Below are 20,971 nucleotides of genomic sequence, written 5' to 3'. Positions count from 1 at the left end.
AGGCTGAGGCAGTAGGACTGCTTGAGCCCAGGAGTTTAAGGTTGCTGTGAGCTAGGTTGATGCCACAGCACTCTAGCCCGGGCAACAGAGTGAGACTCTGTCTCAAAAAAAAAAAACAATGATCTGAACAAATTTAGGACCTGTTTAATTTTTACCAATGTACTTTTTCTGGCTTGCTACTATTTTTCTTTTCAATCTCAATAATTTTTAAAATAAATTATTTTTAGGTGACTCACAAACCTAGGACTTAATTTATAATGTGGATAAAAGGAAAAGGTAAACATAGAGGCTAGTCATTACCAACTAAATGGTATAAGAAGGGAACTATAAACACAGTTCTGTGATGTTATAGTATCACTTAAATTTATCTATTTTTAAACCATAAAGTATTATTCCCCTGTTGTAAAATAACACAGAACTACATAAGAGAAAAAACGAATACTCTCTACCTGCCCATAAAAACATCCAATATCACTCTCCAGAGGTAATCACAGTCAACAGACTGGTATGTACCTTTGCAAACCATTTTCTAGACAAATCAGGTACATAAATAAACACTTTGAAAAATTAAAAATTAAATTATCTATATTGGCCGGGCACGGTGGCTCACACCTGTAATCCTAGCCCGCTGGGAGGCCAAGGCTGGTGGATTGCTCGAGGTCAGGAGTTCGAGACCAGGCTGAGCGAGACCCCGTCTCTACTAAAAATAGAAATAAATTATCTGGACAACTAAAAATATATACAGAAAAAATTAGCCAGGCATGGTGGCGCATGCCTGTAGTCCCAGCTACTCAGGAGGCTGAGGCAGTAGGATCGCTTAAGCCCAGGAGTTTGAGGTTGCTGTGAGCTAGGCTGACGCCACGGCACTCACTCTAGCCCGGGCAACAAAGTGAGACTCTGCCTCAAAAAAAAAAAAAAAAAATTATCTATATTGTTTGAAACCTTGCCTTTTCACCTAAATGAACATTTTTCAATGTCAAAACAGATCAACTTCATTTTAAAAAAATACTTAAATACTTTTGTTAAGATTAATTTTACAATGGAACAGCTAGATCAAAGGTTACGTATATTTGAACTTGGATAAGATAATATGGTATCACTTTTAGATTTAGGTTTTTAGAATAGGTACTGGTCAATTAGGAAAATAGGTTTGAAACAACAGAGCAATCAATACACCTGTTAGTTCAATTTGAGGTTAAGGAAGGGTTGTGGAAAGTAGTGAAAATGAGAAAGCAAAGTAAAAGAAGGGTCTTGAGAAAAACATCTCACAGTGGCAGTGATTCAAATGTATAACTGAAACTTTTTTTTTTTTTTAAGGCACTTGCATTCAGAAGTTTATTCCCTCAGTTCAAGTGAAGAACCAACCTAGGATCCAATCTAGGTCAGATTTCTAGGTTATGTAGTCACATGTTCTTTTCCTTCAGATATATAGTTTGTATGACGATTTGACTAATGTTGGCTCATTACTTCTATAACTACATGAAAGAAAGGGCAGTGTCTGTTTTTCACCCACCACTCTATTTCTCCTCAGAGCCTGCAGAAGACATGCTACATTAGGAAACAGCAATATTAACAGCAGGGAGCCCTCGATATTTGTGAGAGAATTAGTACGACAATCGATTCTCTTTAATACTACAGTTTAGTCACCATCCTATTTTCCAGGGACCATGATAATACGCTACTAAATAAAATTCTCCTTGTTCCTCTTTTTTCACAGATACCACTCACTCCCTTCATTTCTCCTAGCAATGCTAACTTTCTATTACTCTAGGATCTTATTTTTATAAGTAGAAATATTTTTGCTGACAAAAGGAATCTATTTTTTGTATCATTTTATTACGCTTAATTTTAACACTTAATTTTCTACTTTTCTTGCATTGTATTTACTTGTAATTATCCTAAATATGCTCATCTTCATGCACCTATACACATTTATTACCATTTAGTTTAAAAAGATTTTTTTTTCTGTTTCTATGCTACAGATAATGCTTTTCACTAATAATTCATGTTGAGATTATGGAAAATATGTTCCTTCAGGTTTATTTTCTACAACTTATATGATAAACATGTTTTATTATTATAAACTCATGTGTACTTATAATTTTATCAAACCATTCCTTCAAATGACCATTTTTATAAAAACTACTTTATTGAGCTATAATTTACATGCCTTAAAACTCATCCATTAAAGTGCATAATTCGACAGTTTTAAAATTTTTTTTTTTTTTGGAGACAGAGTCTCGTTCTGTTGCCCAGGCTAGAGTGCCGTGGCATCAGCCTCGCTCACAGCAACCTCAAACTCTTGGGCTTAAGCAATCCTTCTGCCTCAGCCTCCTGAGCAGCTGGGACTACAGGCATGCGCCACCATGCCTGGCTAATTTTTTGTATATATTTTTAGTTGTCCAGATAATTTCTTTCTATTTTTCAGTAGAGACGGGGTCTCACTCTTGCTCAGGCTGGTCTCGGACTCCTGACCTTGAGCGATCCTCCCGCCTCGGCCTCCCAGAGTGCTAGGATTATAGGCATGAGCCACCGCGCCTGGCCAACAGTTTTTAAATTTATATAGTTGTGCAACTATCATCACAATCCAGTTTTGGAATATTTCTATCACCCTTCAAAATTCCTTTGAGCCTGTTAAAACAACCAATTATGCTTGAACCAGAAGAGCGGTAAGCCAAAGCAGGTTTGCCTAAACAAATCTTCCACTAGGCAATTTTGAGAGTCTAGCAAAAAATATGCTTGGATAACTGGTCTGCTTTTTAGGCAAGATTTCTCCTTTATTTTTGGTGGTGGGTGAGTGGGGGGGGGGTTGTGTGTGTGTGTGTGTGTGTGTGTGTGTGTGTGTGTGTGTATCAGATGATAGAGACAGAGAGAGAGAAAGAGAGAGGGATAAGGCCTCGCTCTGTCACCCAGGCTAGAGTACAGCAGCATGATCACAGCTCATTGCAACCTCAAATTCCTGGGCTCAAGCAATCCTCCTGCCTCAGCCTCCATGCGCCACCATGCATAGCTAATTTTTAAGAATTTTTTATAAGGATAGGGTCTTGCTATTGCCCAGGCTGGTCTAGAACTCCTGGTGGCAAGCGAACCTCCCGCCTCAGTCTCCCAAAGTGATAGGATTACAGGCATGAGCCACCATGCCCAGCCTCCTTTTCCCTTCCTTTAAATCTGTACTAGCCAAGTAATTTATCATTCTGGATATTTATAGCAGCCTATAAGTATTTCATTCCATCTTAGATACTACCAATTTAGGGAAATGGAATAAATTACTGATACAGATGTGGTTAATCTAGAAAATTGTTTCAGGTAGTTACTATTTCATATTTAGTGACCTAATGGCACTTAAATAGTCTGTATTCAATGGGTGGTAAATTAGAATATGGCAAAGAAAAGAAAACCCAATAGTATAACAAGAACAAAGTTAAGCTAGAAATGACATAGAGAAATAACTTACCTCAGAAAAAAACCCACTATATTTTGATGATGGGCTTTCTGTTTGTGAAGAACTAGAATCACTGGAGTTAATCAAATATGTTCGACTATCATGGCGTAATTTTTCAGGCAAGTGGCCTGCACAAGCCAGTTCATTTTCTTTATTTGCCATGTCACAGCCCCCACTTCGAGGGGACTGTTTTTTTCTGTAACAAGGATTTGGAAAGGGATGATGAACTTTCTTTCTGTGATAGATCACCTTACGCAGTTTATCTGGGCTTTTCACAGCTTGTCCAACTGTTCTGTAAAAAGAATTTATTTTCTTAAATGAAAAAGAACCATATGAAAACCTCTAAAGTTTTTAAATAGAGAATTAATAGGCCACATTTTGTGATCCTAGTCCACTAAAATTAGAGGTAAATAAAATAATTAAAACAAAAACTTAACTCTTAGCTTGACAAGGAAAATAAAAAGGAAATATAACAAATTATCTGAAAGACAATGAAAAGGATGACACTTTATACCAGATAAAAATAAAGAGACATAGTAAGTACATGGTTTTAAAATAAAATATTAAAGGCCATTGTGGGAATAAGAAAATTATAATAACTTCTAGACACCTAATCTTTTTCTAACAAAGTGACAGATCATGTAAGTTTGAATATTTTAAAGCTATTTTAATTAAACTGCAGTTACTTAATTTTGTCTGAGTAAGACAGAACACAATAGAATAAACCTCATGGTTAAGTAAAGTGGTTCTCAAATGTTTTGTTGTCAGGATGCTTTGCCCTCTTAATTTTTTCTTTTTTAGAGGCAGGGTCTCACTGTCAAACCCAGGCTGGAGTGCTGTGGCACAATCATAGCTTACTTCAGCCTCTAACTCCTGGGCTCACGCAATTCCCCTGCCTCAGCTTCCCAAATACCTAGAACTATAGGCATGTGCTACCATGCCCGGCTAATTTTTTTTTTTTTTGTAGAGATAGGGCCTCAGTATGTTGCCCAGGCTAGTCTCAAACTCCTGGTTTCAAATGATCCTCCAGCCTTGCACTTCCGAAGTGCTGGGATTACAAGTATGAGCCACTGCACCTGGTCTGCTCTCTTAAAAATTATTAATGTCTCAAAGAATTATTTATGTGGGTAATATCTATTGATGTTTATTGTATCAGAAGTTAAAACTGAGAAAATTTAAAAATACTTAATTCATTTAAAAAGTAATGACTCATTACATATTAACACAGAATATTTTATCAAAAAACCCGTATTTTCCAAAACAATCTGGTTTAACAGAAGACAGTTGTATTCTCATTCCTCCATCCAGTCTACTGTGATATCAAATATCATACAGCCTCTGGGAAACTGTATTGTACACTTGCAAGACAGTGAAAATGAAGATGGTGAATAATGTCTTAGTATTGTTATGAAAATAGTTTTGACCTCACAAATTCCCTGAAAGGTCTGCAGGGACTTCCCAAGCCCTCAGATCACACTGTAAGAACCAGTGGTTTTGTAGAACATGCCTTTAGAGTTTGGCAGATCTGATAATGAATGCCATCTTTACCACTTTCTGGCTGTATGATCCTGAGCAGATCACTTAACTTCTCTGATCTTTAGTTTTCTCATCAACTATTAGGGGTCATAATACCTATCAAGCAGGACTGCTGTGAGGAACAGAGATAATATTGGTGTGTTTATTAGCACAGAGCCTGGCACAAAGGAGCTGTTTGATGATAAGTTAATCATTATTTTAATAAAAGAGAATACTTATTTTTCTCCTTATTTTCATCCTTACTTCGTTTTCAATATTTGCACTTCCCCACAAACTTTAAAGAAGTTCTTACCTATTTTTGTAAGTAGCCAACTGTTTTGGAGATTTCTTAACCTGTAAAATGAAAGTAGATCATTGCAGCATATTTAAGTTAGAGTTATGTGAACTTTGTGATTGGTATCAACAAATTTAAAATTCAACAAGTATGTTTTTTGGATTACAGTTCTCTCTGTTCTAATGCTGTAGCTTCAATCATTAGGTATAACAACATTCTACGTAGGTATTTTTGGCAAAGCAACATATTCATCTCCCTATTTTCCACACCGCTAGTCACATCTTATACTGTACTTCTATGGTGTTTAATAAGTGAGTTGAATTTTAATACAGTTTAAAAGAAATTATATCAGTGCTAATGAGCCTCACAAAGATGACCCAAAAGCACCTCTGTGATTCCTCATCAACTAAAATATTCAAATTATTTCACATCAAAACGGTATACTGGCTAAAAAGTTTTTACAGCTTTAGGAATATAATGGTCATACTTAATTAATTCTACATAATTCTGGGAGATTAAGCAGAATTATTGTCCTCCCACTGTGTAAACAATTTAACCAGAACTATCTATAGTATACCTGACAGTTTAAAATATTTTACCTGTTACCTAGAAACCATGGACTTACCTCCTTCATGTTCTTATTAGTGAAATTAGAGATCCTTTTTCTAGGAAGATCAGTGGAATGATCCTCAGTATTATGACAAAAGTTCCGTTTTTTAACATTGTGGGTTTCAGATGCCATAATCTCTTAAATACCTAGAAAATAAAATGAAAAGAATAGAAAATACAAAAAGTAAAAGAGCTTGATCATTTCTCTAACACATACATAAACATAAAACAACAGCACCATGCTATATAAAAGAGGGTTATGAGTAAAGCAGAAGACATAGTTCTAATTTATACATTTTTAAAAACCTCAAACACAGAGGAAACACAAGCCAGGGAACTTCAGGAAATTAGGGCTCTTTGTGGTCTCATTCTTTAGTTGCGTACAGTTACAATAAAATATATGTATTTTTGCCAGAGCAATATGTCAATCTCCCCATTTTCCATATCACTAGCCATTTATTAAATGCACAGGTTATGGAAGCAGTTCTATAAAGTAGTGGTATTTATGGCATCCAAATATATAGAAGTCTAAAATTTTGTAATCAAATCACTGGGTCAAATATAACACCAAGCAGCCAGAGGAACCAAAATCAGACATCTATCTGACATGTCCTATGCCTAATCCTTACATGTTTCTTTCATTCTTGCACCTAGCTCTCCAAACCTTTCCTCTACCTTTGAAAAAAATAACCCAGGCTCTCTTATTTCCCTGATTATATCCAAAGGGGAGGTGGTGGTGGAATTAGATGCTATGACTTCATTTACATAAAACAGGAAATCGGTGATTTCCCCACTTGTACTCTGGTTTCACACAGGAATTATTTTAGGTTGTGCTCTGAACATAAGTTTCCTCCCTTGTTCTTTCTTTAAAAATTCACTAAGCATACACTATATGCCAGGCCCTGAAGTTAATACAGATGATGCTCAGAGATACTATTCTAAAAAATCATTTAAGAAGCTTTTGAAAATGCATCTTACTGGGCCCTAACTTCAGAGACTATACCTCAGCAGGTCTCTCAGGACTGGAGCCCAAAGCAATTATATCTTTTAAAAGCTCCACATGTCTTTCCTTCTCTCTCTCTCTCTCTCCCTCTCTCTTCTTGAAATGTGGGTCTCACTATATTACCCAGGCTGGTCTTGAACTCCTGGGTTCAAGAGATCCTCCTGCCTTAGCCTCCCCAGTAGCTGAGACTAGGCATGTGCCACTGCACCTCGCTCCACAGGTGTTTCTAATGCATATTCTGAATTCTCCAAAAATATGATTTAGGGTATTCAAGATTTCCTGCAGCTAATCCATGGACAGCCCTTCCACCTGTACTCAAGTTAAGAAAGAAAAACTATATTCGTACGCAACACTAACCCTTTGACTACTAATGTATGTTTCTGCTTGCTGTGCCTTGTTATGGCTGCTTTTTTGTGCTAATAAAGTATGTTTGGTGTTCTCCTTGGGGGAAAAAAAAAGAAACCTCTAGGGTTTGGCTGGGCCCGGTAGCTCACACCTGTAATCCTAGCACTCTGGGAGGCCTAGGGAGGAGGACTGCCTGAGGTCAGGTGTTAGAGACCAGCCTGAGCAAGAGCTGGAAGTGGCTCTACTAAAAATTAGCTGAGCAACTAAAAAAAGAAAAAGTTAGCCGGGCATGGTGGCACATGCCTGTAGTCCCAGCTACTAGGGAGGCTGAGGCAGGGAGGCTTGAGCCCAGGAGTTTGGGGTTGCTGTGAGCTAGGCTGACCCCACAGCACTCTATCCTGGGCAACAGAGTGAGACTGTCAAAAAAAAAAACAAAACAAAAACAAAGAAACCTTTAGGTGAGATTTCCTTTTAAAGTAAATAAATAACGGCAACAATACAATAACCACTAACAGAGGGGCACCCAGAAGATTCAGCAAAACTTAACTAAGGAGAGTCTTAAAGGACAAACAGTAAAATGAGAAAATAGCATGTGCATAACTAAAAGGCATGAAGCAGCATGGTTTGTTTGGCAATCTCTTAAGCAGATACTAGTGGCTGGAGCTTAGGCTGAGGGCCAATTGCAGAAGAGTGACAAGTGAGGCTAGAGAGATAGGCAGAAGCTATTAATAGAGCACAAAGGGTCTTGTCCACAATGCCACAATGTAAGCCTTTTTTTTTCTTTTCAATTTTAAGGAAAAGGGATCTTTTAGTTGAAGATAATGAATTAATAAACACATGCAATTACTTCTACCCTTCCCTGAAACTCCATTAAAATAACAATAAAGGGCACTTTGGGAGGCCACTCGGATCATTTAAAACCAGGTTAATCACTTGAAACTGGTGAAACTGGGATCACTTGAAACCAGGAATTCAAGACCAGCCTGGGCAACATAGCAATACCCCATCTCTACAAAAAAAATTTAAAAATTAGCTGGGCTAGGTGGTGTATACCTATAGTCCCAGCTACTCAGGAGGCTGAGGTGGGAGGATTGCTTGAGCCCAGGAGTTGCCGAGTTGGAGGTTACAGTGAGCTGTGATTGTACCACTGCACTCAAGCCTGGCTGATGGAGCAAGACCTTGTCTCTTTAAAAAAAAAGAATATATATATATGTGTGTGTGTATGTCCCTTGAGGACAAAGAGAAGAAAAGATGAGATATAGAAATTGCAAAGCAAAAATGGTAAATGACTTAACAGTTACCAGATCTAAGAAAGCCAAATCTTAACACATCTAAGAAAGCCAAATCTTAAATCAGCAACCAGTAATAGTGAAAAGAAGAATCCCCCAAAAGTTCAGGAATTGGCAATACCAGGAAGTCAAGAAGTGGGGATAAAGGTGACCCTCAGAACAAGTAGCTAGACTGAATATCCATTTAAAACAAGTTATATGCCTAGATCCCCTTCTGTATTCCAGTGAAACAACTGGAGTTTTATTCTATAGAAAATGTACAACAGAGTCCTGGGGATGGGAAACACCAGGTACACATAAGGGTGAGAGGAACATATCCTAAACCGGGGATCAAGTAAAAGTTTACATACTAAATGTTGAAACCTCTAACTTTCTACCACTTACCTCACAGAGGCTTGCAGCCAGGCTTATCCACTGCAGGCAAGAGTGTAGAAGATACTTCTTTGAAAACTCTGACCAATCCCAGAAGAAAACACACACACAAACATCCCCCTAAAAATACTGACATGAATTATAGTCAAAGTTCCCAAAGAGCTGTTCTGTATCTTGCCTGTGGTGGTGGTTACCTATCAAAATGAACAGAACTATACACTAAAAAGAGTCAATTTTTATTGTATGTAAATTATACCTCAATAAACCTGACTTTTAAAAAATCCTTAAGATGAGAAAAAATTACATCCATGAAACAGAAATGAGACAAAAAAACAAACCAATGAAAATTAAAAATAGGATACAATAAGGTAGCAGAAAAACTCAATAGAAGTTGGAAGAAAAAGGTGAAGATATCTCCCTGAACATAGGACAAGAAAAAAAAGAATTAAAAAATCAGAAGACTGGCTTAGAAGGAGCAGCATCCAAATAAAGAGAATTTTTAGAAACAGTATAACAAGAAAACAAGGAGAAATCAAAGAGATAATTTATGAAAACTGTACAAGGTTGAAGGACACGAATTTCCAGATGGAAAGAGCAGAATGTGGGCCATCATAATGGATGAAAATAGACCTCTGAGGCACATGATTGTCAAATTTCAGAGCACTAGAAAAGCTAGAGAAGGTGAAAATATACAAACAAAAAATTAACCCTAAAATCCAAACCTGGTCACATACAAATGATAAAGATATACAGCAATGCCTTCAAAATTTTCAGGCAACCTAAAAATTTTATATCCAGCCAAATTATCAATCGTGAGGGTAAAAGAAAGTTATCTTCAAGCCTGGGCAACATAGTGAGACCCTGCCTCTAAAACAATTTTTTAAAAAAATTAGCCAGGGCAGGTAGCACACATTTGCAGTCCCAGCCACCTCGGAGGCTGAGACAAGAATATCACTTAAGCCCAGGAGCTCAAGGCTGCAGTGAGCTATAATTGTGCCACTGCACTCCAGCCTGGGTGACAGAGACTCCGTCTCGAAAGGAAAGGGAAAAGGAAAGGGAAAAGGGAAAGGAAAGGAAAAGGGAAGGGGAGGGGAGGGGAGGGGAGGGGAGGGGAAGGAAAGGAAGAAAGAAATCTTCAGACATGCAAAGTTCCAAAAACCCAGTAAGAAATAAGAGAATGAATAAACCAAAAAGAGAGAATCAAGAAATAGAAATCCACATTTTTCAAGAAAGGAAAACATATGTTCACAAAAAAACTTGCACATGAATGTTCATAGCAATATTATTCATAATAACCAATAATGGAAGCAATCCAAATGCCTATGAACTGATGAATAGATAAACAAAGGGTGGTATGTGAAAATGATAAATGAATGTGGTAAGTGAAAGAAGCCAGTCATGAAGGACCACATTATTTGATTCCATTTATATGCAATGTTTAGAATAGGCAAATCTATAGAAATAGAAGATAGATTGTTGCTTGCCTAAGTACTTTATTTATTTTTTTTAAGTTATTATTTTTAGAGATGGGGGGTCTCACTCTGTCACCCAGGCTAGAGTGCAGTGGTGTGATCACAGCTCACTGCAGCTTTGAACTCCTGGGCTCAAGCGATCTTCCTGTCTCAGCCTCCCAAGTAGCTCGGAACTACAGGTGTGCGACACCATGGCTAATTTTTCTTCTTTTTTTCCCCCTTTCTTCTTCTCCTTCTTCTTTTTTTATAGAGACAAGTTCTTGCTATGTTGCCCAAGCTGGTCTTGAAATCCTGGGCTCAAGCAATCCTCCCATTTTTGCTTCCCAAAGAACTGAGAATACAGGTGTGAGCCATCACATCCAGCCTGCATAGGTTACTTTAAATGGTTCAACTGTATGGTTTGCATATTGTATCTTAATAAAGCTGTTGCAAAAAATGATTAAAAAAAAATAAAACTATAAAGCTTTCAGGAAAAAACACAGAAGAAAATATTTGGGGCTAGGCAAAATGCTCTTAGACTTGAGTCACAATCCAAGAAAATTTGATAATCCAGGCTTGATAAAAATTAAAAACTTTTGCTCTGCAAGTGACCCCAATGAGAGGAAGAAAAGATAAACTACAGATTGACAGAAAATATCTGCAAACCACAAATTCAAAAAGAGATTAGTATCTTGAATATATAAAGAACTCTGTTTTAGGTACCTGTAGTATATATGTGTATGTAAGTATGTAAATTAATTAATTAATAGGAAAAACAAAAAGAACTCTCAAAATCACAGTAAAACCCCCCAAAATCCAATTAGGCAAACAGCATGTTAATTCTAAATAGCCATTTTTTTTTTTACCATTAAAAAAAAGACATTTCACTGAAGAGGGTATATAGATGGCAAATAAGCATAGGCAACATCATTAGCCATTAGAGAAATGCAAAAAATGACATATTGTACTCTATCAGAATGGCTAAAATAAAATAAAAAATAGTGACAATACCAAATACTGGCAAGGATGCAAAGAAAGTAGATCACTCATATACTGCTGGAGAAAATGTAAAATGGTATAGCCATTCTGTAAAATAGTTGGCAGATTCTTTAAAAAAAAAAAAACACAACTAACATATGATCCAGCAATTGCACTCCTAGGAATTTATCTCAGAAAAATGAAAACTTATTTTACACCAAAACCTGTACATTAATGTTTATAGAGACTTATTCATAATAGTCCAAAACTGGAAGCAATCTAGATTTCCCTTGATGGGTGAATGGTTAAACAAATTGTGGTACATCCATACCATGGAATATTACCCAGCAATAAAATGGAATGAACTATTAATACATGCAATATTCTGGATGAATCTGCAGAGAATTATGCTGAGTGAAAAACAATTAACCCCAAAACTTTATATACTATGAATTCATTTATAGAGCATTCTTGCGTGACAAAATTACAGAAATGGGATTAGTGGTTGCCAGGTATTAAGGGAAAATATTAGAAAGTAATATAAATTATAATTAACATAAGCTGTTATATTCTACTAGTTGCATGATTAGACAATAATCAAGAAAAACTAAGAACTAATTCACTGACTTAGAAACATTCTGAATTCCTCTAATACCAGTATCAGACAAGAAAACCACAGACCAATTTCTCATGAACATTGATGCAAAAATCCTCAACAAAATATTAGCAAATCTAATCCAACAAAGTATTAAAAGAATTATACACTACAACCAAGTGGGATTTACCCCAGGTATGCAAGGCTGGGTCAACATTTGAAAATCCATCAATTGAATCCATCACATCAACAGTCTAAACAAGAAAAATTACATGATTGTATCAATAGACACAGAAAAATCATTTGACAAAATCCAACCCCACTGATCATAAAAACACTTGCAAATGAGAAATAAAGGGGAACTTCCTCAATTTGATAAAGAACATCTACAAAAAACCTACAGCTAACATCATACTTCATGGTAAGAAATGTGAAGTCTTCTCACTAAGATCAGGTAGAAGGGAAGGATGTCCTCTCACTCTGGCTTTTCAACATTGTACTAGAAGGCTTAGCTAATGCAATAAGACAAGAAAAGGAAATAAAAGGTATACATATTGGGACAGAAAAAATAAAATTGTTTTTGTTTGCAGATAACAAAATTATCTATGGAGAAAATGTGAAAGAATTGACAAAAAAACTCCTAAAATTGAAAAATGATTAATGGAGAAATTGCAGAATACAAGATTAATATACAAAAGTCATTTGTTTTCCCATATACCAGCAATGAACAAGGGGAATTTAAAATTAAAATTCATTATCATTTATATTAGCACCTTTTTCCCCCAAAAAATGTTCTGAATTCAAATGAGATATACAGGTGAGTTGCAATGACAGTCAAAACTTTACCCTCTAAAGAGAGTAAAAATGAGCAAGGCACATAGCTGCTGTGAGTCAAAATAATGAAGATAAAAATGCTTATAAAGTCTGTATGAATCTAGAGGGGCCAGAAGAAAAATAAACGAGAGATGAGCTAAATGATTCATTTCCTCTATTCCACGGGATACAAACCAGGCAGTTTATGTGTGCTTTGTTTTTGGAGACACAGTCTCATTCTGTCACCCAGGCTAGAGTGCAGTGGCATCATCACAGCTCACTGCAACCTCAAACTCCTGGGCTCAAGTGACCCTGCTGCCTCAGCCTCCCAAGTAGCTGGGACTACAGGCATGTGCCAACACGCCTGGCTAGTTTTTCTATGATTTGTAGAGACGGGGGTCTCACTCTTGCTCAGGCTGGCCTTGAACACCCAGCCTACACACAGATTTTTTTTTTTTTTTTGAGACACAGTCTCGCTCTGTTGCCCGGGCTAGAGTGAGTGCTGTGGCGTCAGCCTAGCTCACAGCAACCTCAGACTCCTGGGCTTCAGCGATTCTACTGCCTCAGCCTCCCGAGTAGCTGGGACTACAGGCATGCACCACCATGCCCGGCTAACTTTTTCTATATATATTTTAGTTGGCCAGATAATTTCTTTCTATTTTTTTTTTTTTTAGTAGAGACGAGGTCTCGTTCTTGCTCAGGCTGGTCTCGAACTCCTGACCTTGAGTGATCCACCCACCTCGGCCTCCCAGAGTGCTAGGATTACAGGCGTAAGCCACAACGCCCGGCCGATTTTTTAAAAAATGTACTAGGCGGCTGGGCAAGGTGGCTTGTGCCTGTAATCCTAGCACTCTGGGAGGATCGCTCGAGGTCAGGAGTTCGAGACCAGCCTGAGCAAGAGTGAGACCCCGTCTCTACTAAAAATAGAAATTATCTGGACAACTAAAAATATATATAGAAAAATTAGCCAGGCATGGTGGCGCATGCCTGTAATCCCAGCAACTTGGGAGGCTGAGGCAGAAGGATCGCTTAAGCCCAGGAGTTTGAGGTTGCTATGAGGTAGGCTGATGCCACGGCACTCTAGCCAAGGCAAAAGAGTGAGACTCTGTCTCCACACACACACAAAAAAAAAAACAAAAAAAATGTTAAAAATGCACTAGGCAAGGAACTGAACATTGCTCTAATAGGCTCCTAAAACCCACCCACTAAAAGAATTCATTTATCTGACAAATAAAGTAACATGTCTGGACTTAGGAAAATAAAGCTCTGCTTCTAAGTTTTGAACATAGTCAATAGGTTATTAAGTACAAAACATCCGATTTCCTTAAGTACTAAGTTTGACAGCTGATATCTCTGACATTTTACTTTGACACTCTTGTTTTATTTTTATTGTGAAGGTACATCCTCATTCTTTCAAACACATTTTGGCTTATGATTATCTTTTGAAAAAAATTTTACAGTAATTTTTGTGAAACCATGAATAAGGAAAAAAGTTGGGTTATTTTCAAATATGAGTTCCATCGTGGAACCAATGCAGCGCAGACAGCTTGAAATGTCAACGAAAGGTTTGGGAAGGATGTGGCTAATGAACACAGGTATGTCAATGGTTTCAGAAGTTTCATTCTGGTGATTTTTTTCTTGAAAATGAGGCACGTGGGCAACCTGAGACCAAGGTGGATAATGATGAGCCGAAAGCCATAGTGAAAGCAAATTTATCTCAACCTATGTGTGCATTAGCAGCAAGGTTTGACATTACTATCCCAACAATACTGGATAATTTGAAACAAATCGGCATGGTAAAGAAGTTGGGTAGATGGGTTCCACATGAATTAAACGAGCATCAGAAGAGAAATCATCTTGAAGCTTGCCTTTCTTTGTTGTCACCACATAAAAACGAACCATTTCTACACCATATTGTTACGTGTGATGAAAAATGGATTCCTTTTGACAATCAAAAGCATTTGGCACAATGACTGGATAAAGATGAAGTGCCAAAACAGTCCAAACCCAAATATTCATCAAAAACAAAAAAACAAAAACCCTAACGGTGCCTGTTTGGTGTTCCAGCACTGGTATTAACCTCTACAGCTTCATGAAAGCTGGTCAATGGATTACAGCTGATGTCTACTGCAATCAACTAGACGAAATGATGAGGATGCTTGCAATTAAGCAGCCGAGACTGGTCAGCAGAAACAGGCCAATACTCTTGAAAGACAATGCTTGACCACATGGTACACAAACAAAGCTGCTCAAACTACAGAGGCTGGACTTGGAAACTCTCTGTTATCCACCGTTTTTGCCAGACCTTGCACCAACTGACTACTTCTTCCAGGCTTTGGACCACTTCTTTCAAGGAAAAATATTCAATTCTCAACAAGCTGTGGAAAATGCCTTTTGTGATTTCATTGCTATTCACTCTCCAGGCTTCTTCGCTGCTGGCATAAACAAGCTACCATTAAGATGGCAAAACCGTGTCAACAGTTTAGATGCATACTTTGATTCATTGTACTGCTTCTTGTTTGAGATATAATTAACTACACTTTTGATTCAAAATCAGATATTTCGTATTTAATCACCTAGTATTCAAAACACATAAAAATTGAGTAAATGAAGGAAAGCGAGGAAAGGAAGACAAAGAAAATTTTCTTGCCTTAAGAAACCCACTATCTAGTTAGAGAGATACGACACAACCACATGTTAGTTAGCTAATTCTATCAGGCTGTATACCTCACATAATGCATAGATTAAACTTATAGAAAAATTAAGTTGTATAAGGGTACAAAAGAAATAGCTTATTATTATGGACCACTGTGATTAGGAAAGGCTTGGGAAGAAACAAGGCTTGAGCTGGACTTTTGATGAGGGATAGGATTCAGGTAGGAGGAAGTGAGAGCTTAATGACAGAAAATGAATGACAGAAACTATACTTCAGGAATAATACCAAACACCTCTTCTACTTCCTGGTCTGTTCTAAAAGAGAAAAAAAATTAAGCAAAAATTAAAAAATAAAGAAAAACACACCTCAATATTGCACAAAGTGGGAATATTTGGTTATTACCAAATATAGGTTATTTCCAAGTATAGGTATCCAAAGACTAAATTCAAAACCACTATATACAAAAGGCATTTACTACAACAAGGGGTCTTTCTCCATCTTTTTTCCTACTTGGGGATGCTACAGGATAGAATGAATTCTTAGTATCCGGAGTTGGATTCAAGTTACATTTTTCCCACAGAAATCCACTTAATAGTACTATTAGATCAGCTCTAAACAGGCTTTTAAGGCTTAAGCTTAGAAATCCATCACTAATAGACTCTTGTTCCTGTTTAAAGATGTGATCTGATTATTAAATAATCTGTAAAAAGTCACCTTTTTGGAATCCAATTCATCAATAAATCTGGGGTTATCTCTATCACAAACGAATCTTAAGAAATAAAAGTAATTTGGGAAGATAAATCTCTAATGATATTTATATTTTTAAAATAAATATAGTAGAATGATAATCAAAAGATAATAGTTTGATGCTGAAGTAATAGTTATATTTCATTAAGATTATGATATTCCTAAAATGGTAGTATTCAGTTTAGTATTCTATAAATTTTTAAAGACATAAAAAAGATTACCAAAGAATACTAGTTGTAAAACTAGTTTTGAAAGCTTAAAATGGGTGGTCTAACAATAACAATAATTTCCAATAAAATAATAGCTATTGCTATTTTATCACTTCATGTGGAGTTATAGATGCTTTATATTGAGTATCGCGTTTAATCATCAGCACAATCTATAATGCAGAAATTATAACCCCCATTTTAAAAAAAGAATACAGGTTTTGAGAAGTTAAGTACCTTGTTCTAATGTACCAAAGATGTTTTATGTTTTAGGCCTCAATCTTCTCACTAGAGAATGAATTCCAAAATTTCTCATCTCAGGGCTCTGTGTACTTGCTATACTCTATACTTGGGAAAGTTTTCCCCTAATATATTCTTCTGGCTTGCTTCTTTATATTTTTAGGTTCTTGTTCAAATACCCTCTCCTCTTCAGAGTGGCTTTCCCTGAATGACCCTCTGAAATAGCACCTACCTTCACTTCTCTACCTCCCTAACCTACTTTATTTTTGTTCCTAGTACTTAACCATTACTGGACATATATATTTGTCTGTTTATCATATGTCTTCTCTACTAGAATGTAAGCTCCATGAGGGGTAGACTTTGCTTGCTTCTTCTTTTTTTTTTTTTTTTTTTTTGAGACAGGGTCTTGCTCTGTTGCCTGGCCTAGAGTGCAGTGGCGTCATCATAAGTCACTGCAACCTCACACTCCTGGGCTCAAGCAATCCTTCTGCATCAGCCTCCTGAGTAGCTGGGATTACAGGCACATATGACCATGTTTAGCTAATTTTTCTATTTTTTGTGGAGACAGGATCTTGTTATGTTGCTCAGGATAGTTTCAAATTCCTGGACTCAAGCAATCCTCACGCCTTGGCCTCCCAAAGTGCTGATTTATAGGCATGAGCCACTGCGTCTGGCCCTGAGGATTGAATTTCTTTAATGTTGATATTGCAGTATCACAAAGCAAGCAAATTATCTTATCTTTAGCAGAAACAAGATAATATTGCAATTTCCATACTCATTAAAAAAATCTGTTTTCTTCTCTTGGTCTTCTTTGACATAATGGACTGCTAAGCAGACAGAATTAGAAAATACTGTAGAGCTGTGCAACTATTCACAAATTCCACTTTAAAAAGAAACACAGTGCATCGCTGTCAAAAGCTGATAACAGATTGAACTCAACCCCCATAAACTCTCACCAACCAGCCTCCTGCAGTAGTGGTGCCAGTCTGGTGAGGGAAGTTAGAACTAAATCATGAGCGTAGCAGCTGTCCATTTAGCCCTTATGGCTCACTAATGTTCTAATTGTGCTGGCCAATCTGGGAGGATTATTTCATTAAAACTTATTTTATTCTTTGGTATTTTAGATACGTTCATTTTAAAAATAAAATAAAAATGTAAAAGATGAACAAAAATGTATTAATAAAAGGATTTGTTCTATAAAATCTAGATTCAGTCAAAAGGCTGCACTAAAGGACCTAGAAGGCAACATGTGGCCTTAAGGCTGCAGGTTCCCCACTCCTGGGCTAGGAGATTGAGAAGGGATCAACATGCCAACTTTTAACTATCCTGAACATTGGATATAGTGCGTATTTTCTTAAATAGCAACAATACAGTGATTGTTATGGGTATTTTCTTGAGGATGTAGAAAAACAGGGGATGAAGAAGGAATTGGAGAGATGAATTCTCTTTACATAGTAACTATCTCCTACCAGAAAGATGAAAAGGGATCTATTCATATAATCTACTACAATGGCTGCCAAATCAAGAGATTAAACAGCTCTTAGTGTTCCCTTCCTACTCACAATAATAAGAAAAACTCATCATTCAAGAATGAAACATGTGTGGACTTTTGTCTGTAATACCTTAAGTTACAGCTCAAAATCAAGTTAACTTAGGCTTTCTTTTATATTAATATACTACAGTATATTCATTATTTACCTTGTATTTAACTCAGTAATTTCAAGAGGCAATTTCATTCCTCTCCTTGAAAAACAAAGCACGGTCGTGTGCAGAGTCATTCTTCTCTAGTCACCACCACAGAGTCATTCCCACTATCACAAGAGTCTTAAGGTTGAAAACAGTTTATAATAATCACTATCTTATAATAACAAAATACATAAGAAATAAAAGGATTTTATTTAAAGAATTTAAAGCTTGAGCCTATTTTTTTAACCTAGAGATACCAAGTAACTCACCAAAAGACAGTTAGTGGCAGAGCATAGATAGAATCCAAGCCATTCTGCCCTATTTGTTTTCATTAATAGAATCCAATTCATTCTCAACTAGAGTAATAAACATTTCTTTAGAAAGCCTATTCAAGCCAAATATGATAAGAGTACTAACTCTTTTGAGATGACAACATATGTACAGATGAACATAAGCTATAAACTACCTACTATCTTTCCTTTACCTCATATGGGTAACCTTTTCTTCTCTCTTTTAAGGACCACCATGAGATTTATTGGGTTTAAAGACAAATCACAGGTTTTTCCATGAGGCAGCTGCCACCCAAAAAATGAAAGGGAGAATGAACATGAACTTTTTGTTCTTCAAGAATTTCAGCGAAGGGGAAAAGAAGAGAAGGTAACAATGAGATTTTCTGGGACAATCCTTAGGGTCAGAGGATACTGATTCCTTCCTCCTAAATCCAGCTTCCAGACTCTTAATAATTGCAGTAGTATCTGTAGTACTTATGTTTAATAATGGAACATAGATCAGGTTAAAATGACAGGGTGATAAAAACGGAAATTAGAAAACCAAGGCTGATCTGAATGGGGTCAGTACTTACAATGGAATAGAAAGCCTATTTTTAACGATGTTTTGTGAAGTGGAAGAAGGTTTAAAAAATAATGGCTGTCTTAGTCTGTTTTGTGCTGCTATAGCAGAATATCTGAGATTGGGTAATTTATAGAGAACACAGATGTATTTCTTACAGTTCTGGTGGCTAGGAAGTCCAAGACTCAGGGGCCCACATCTGGTGAGGGCCTTCTTGCTGCACCATCCTATGTTGGCAGAAGGCAGAAGGATAAGAGAACACGAGAGAGAGAAAGAAAGGGCCAAACTCACTTTTATAACAAACTTCCTTTCACAATAAAGAACCTACATCCAAGATAACATTAATCTATTCATGAGAAGATAGCCCTAATGACCTAATCACCACTTAAAGGTTGGGACCTCTCTCAACAGTGTTGCATTGGGGATTAAGTTTTCAACACATGAACTTTGGGAGGCACATTCAAAACATAATCATTTGTTTGTTTGTTTGTTTTAATAGAGATGGGGGGTCTTGCTATGTTGTCCAGGCTGGCCTCCAACTCCTGGGCTCAAGAGATCCTCCTGCCTCAGCCTCTTAAGCAGCTGGAACTACAGGTGTGCAACACCATACCAGGCTAGCAATGGTATTTTACAAAGCAGGATAGAAAACTGAATGCTAGTATGATCCTGGTTTTTCAAAAGAGATGTGTTATAGATGAGTTCTATCAAAACATTAACAGAAATTATTTATTGCTGGTGGGATTACAGGTGATTTTTTTCTTCATTTACATGTTTTTCTATTTTCTACAAAGAACATGAATTATTTTTATAAAGCAAGGAAGTAAATTTTATTTTAACTTAGTGAGATCACTATCTTTTTAGTTTTAGTTAACTAAAAACGTTTAGTTGTATAACTAACTCCCTTATAGTAAACAAACAAACAAAGTGGAAATGTCAATACACATAGGTAACACTTTGTAAGAATCTATTTTAACTTCTCCAAAATTAGGACAACTTCATCTAATTTTCTCCATTCTTGCCTTCTCACATCAATTTGGACATTGCTACTACACACACTGTTTAAAAATCTTCAATTTCTCTCTTTGATCTGATTCCTCCCCTTCTGCTTTCAAACATGCTCAGATTTCCCCTACCAACTCCTATACTCTTTCTCTGCCTTCCTTTCCTGCCAAATTTCTACAATGAGTGCTTTTTAAGCTGCCATTTTCTCTTTAACCCTTTACAATCTTGCTTTTATTTTGCCTCGTCATCTGAAAAAAATTGCATTTTCAATGTTCCTTGAAGCTATATAGGAGCCTTTATAGCACTAATGATGCTCATCAAAGTCAGCCAAGCCAACTCTGAAGACTTTGCTCATTCTTCATCACCATTTAGCTCTTTCATCACTTCATGACCCTTCTCTGACTCTTTCTGTTCATATGACACAGCTGTCCCAACTGTCCTTGTTCCCTTACCATTTTTCTGGTTCTTTTCCCAGGAACTGGTTCTTTTTTTTTTTTTTAGCAACTCTTCTCTCTCTACACAAAAGTGGGGAAATACGCTTTCATGGCTTATGCTATTTCTCTAAACCCAGTTTCTTCCTTAACTGCTTTGTATTTGGCTTCCTGGTTTGCCATCGCTAGGTCCAAGTCAACATATCTAAAATAAATCTCTTAAATGTCTTCAGTGTCAAACCAACCAGCTGCTCTTCCTAACTACCACATTTGAAATTATTGTAACCAAATTTCTCTTAGAGTAGAAACCTAGGAGTTGACTCCTCTTTCCTTCCTTCCAACAAATCACCAAGTCTTCTTGAATCTTCCTTCAAAATAATTCACAGGTCCATTCTAACCTTCCTTTTTCCACCGTCAGAACTATAGCTCCATGACTTCAAGTCTAAA

General features: G+C 36.7%; 1 protein-coding gene across 1 annotated transcript in view; it reads right to left on the bottom strand.

The window, feature by feature from the left end:
* The window catches only part of KATNBL1 (katanin regulatory subunit B1 like 1), a 46,304-nt gene that overhangs the window by 7,537 nt on the left and 17,796 nt on the right, over positions 1 to 20,971 (bottom strand). The window contains exons 2-4 of the mRNA XM_045527636.1: positions 5,878 to 6,008; positions 5,271 to 5,311; positions 3,455 to 3,734 (exon numbers count right to left, since the gene is read on the bottom strand). Coding sequence (XP_045383592.1) covers positions 3,455 to 3,734; positions 5,271 to 5,311; positions 5,878 to 5,994 — 438 coding nt within the window. The 5' untranslated portion in view covers positions 5,995 to 6,008. The remainder of the gene's footprint in view (positions 1 to 3,454; positions 3,735 to 5,270; positions 5,312 to 5,877; positions 6,009 to 20,971) is intronic.

The sequence above is a fragment of the Lemur catta genome, chromosome 1 (genome assembly GCF_020740605.2).
Source record: "Lemur catta isolate mLemCat1 chromosome 1, mLemCat1.pri, whole genome shotgun sequence".
In the NCBI taxonomy this organism is placed as follows: domain Eukaryota; kingdom Metazoa; phylum Chordata; class Mammalia; order Primates; family Lemuridae; genus Lemur; species Lemur catta.
This window is presented reverse-complemented; position numbering and strand designations above follow the sequence as displayed.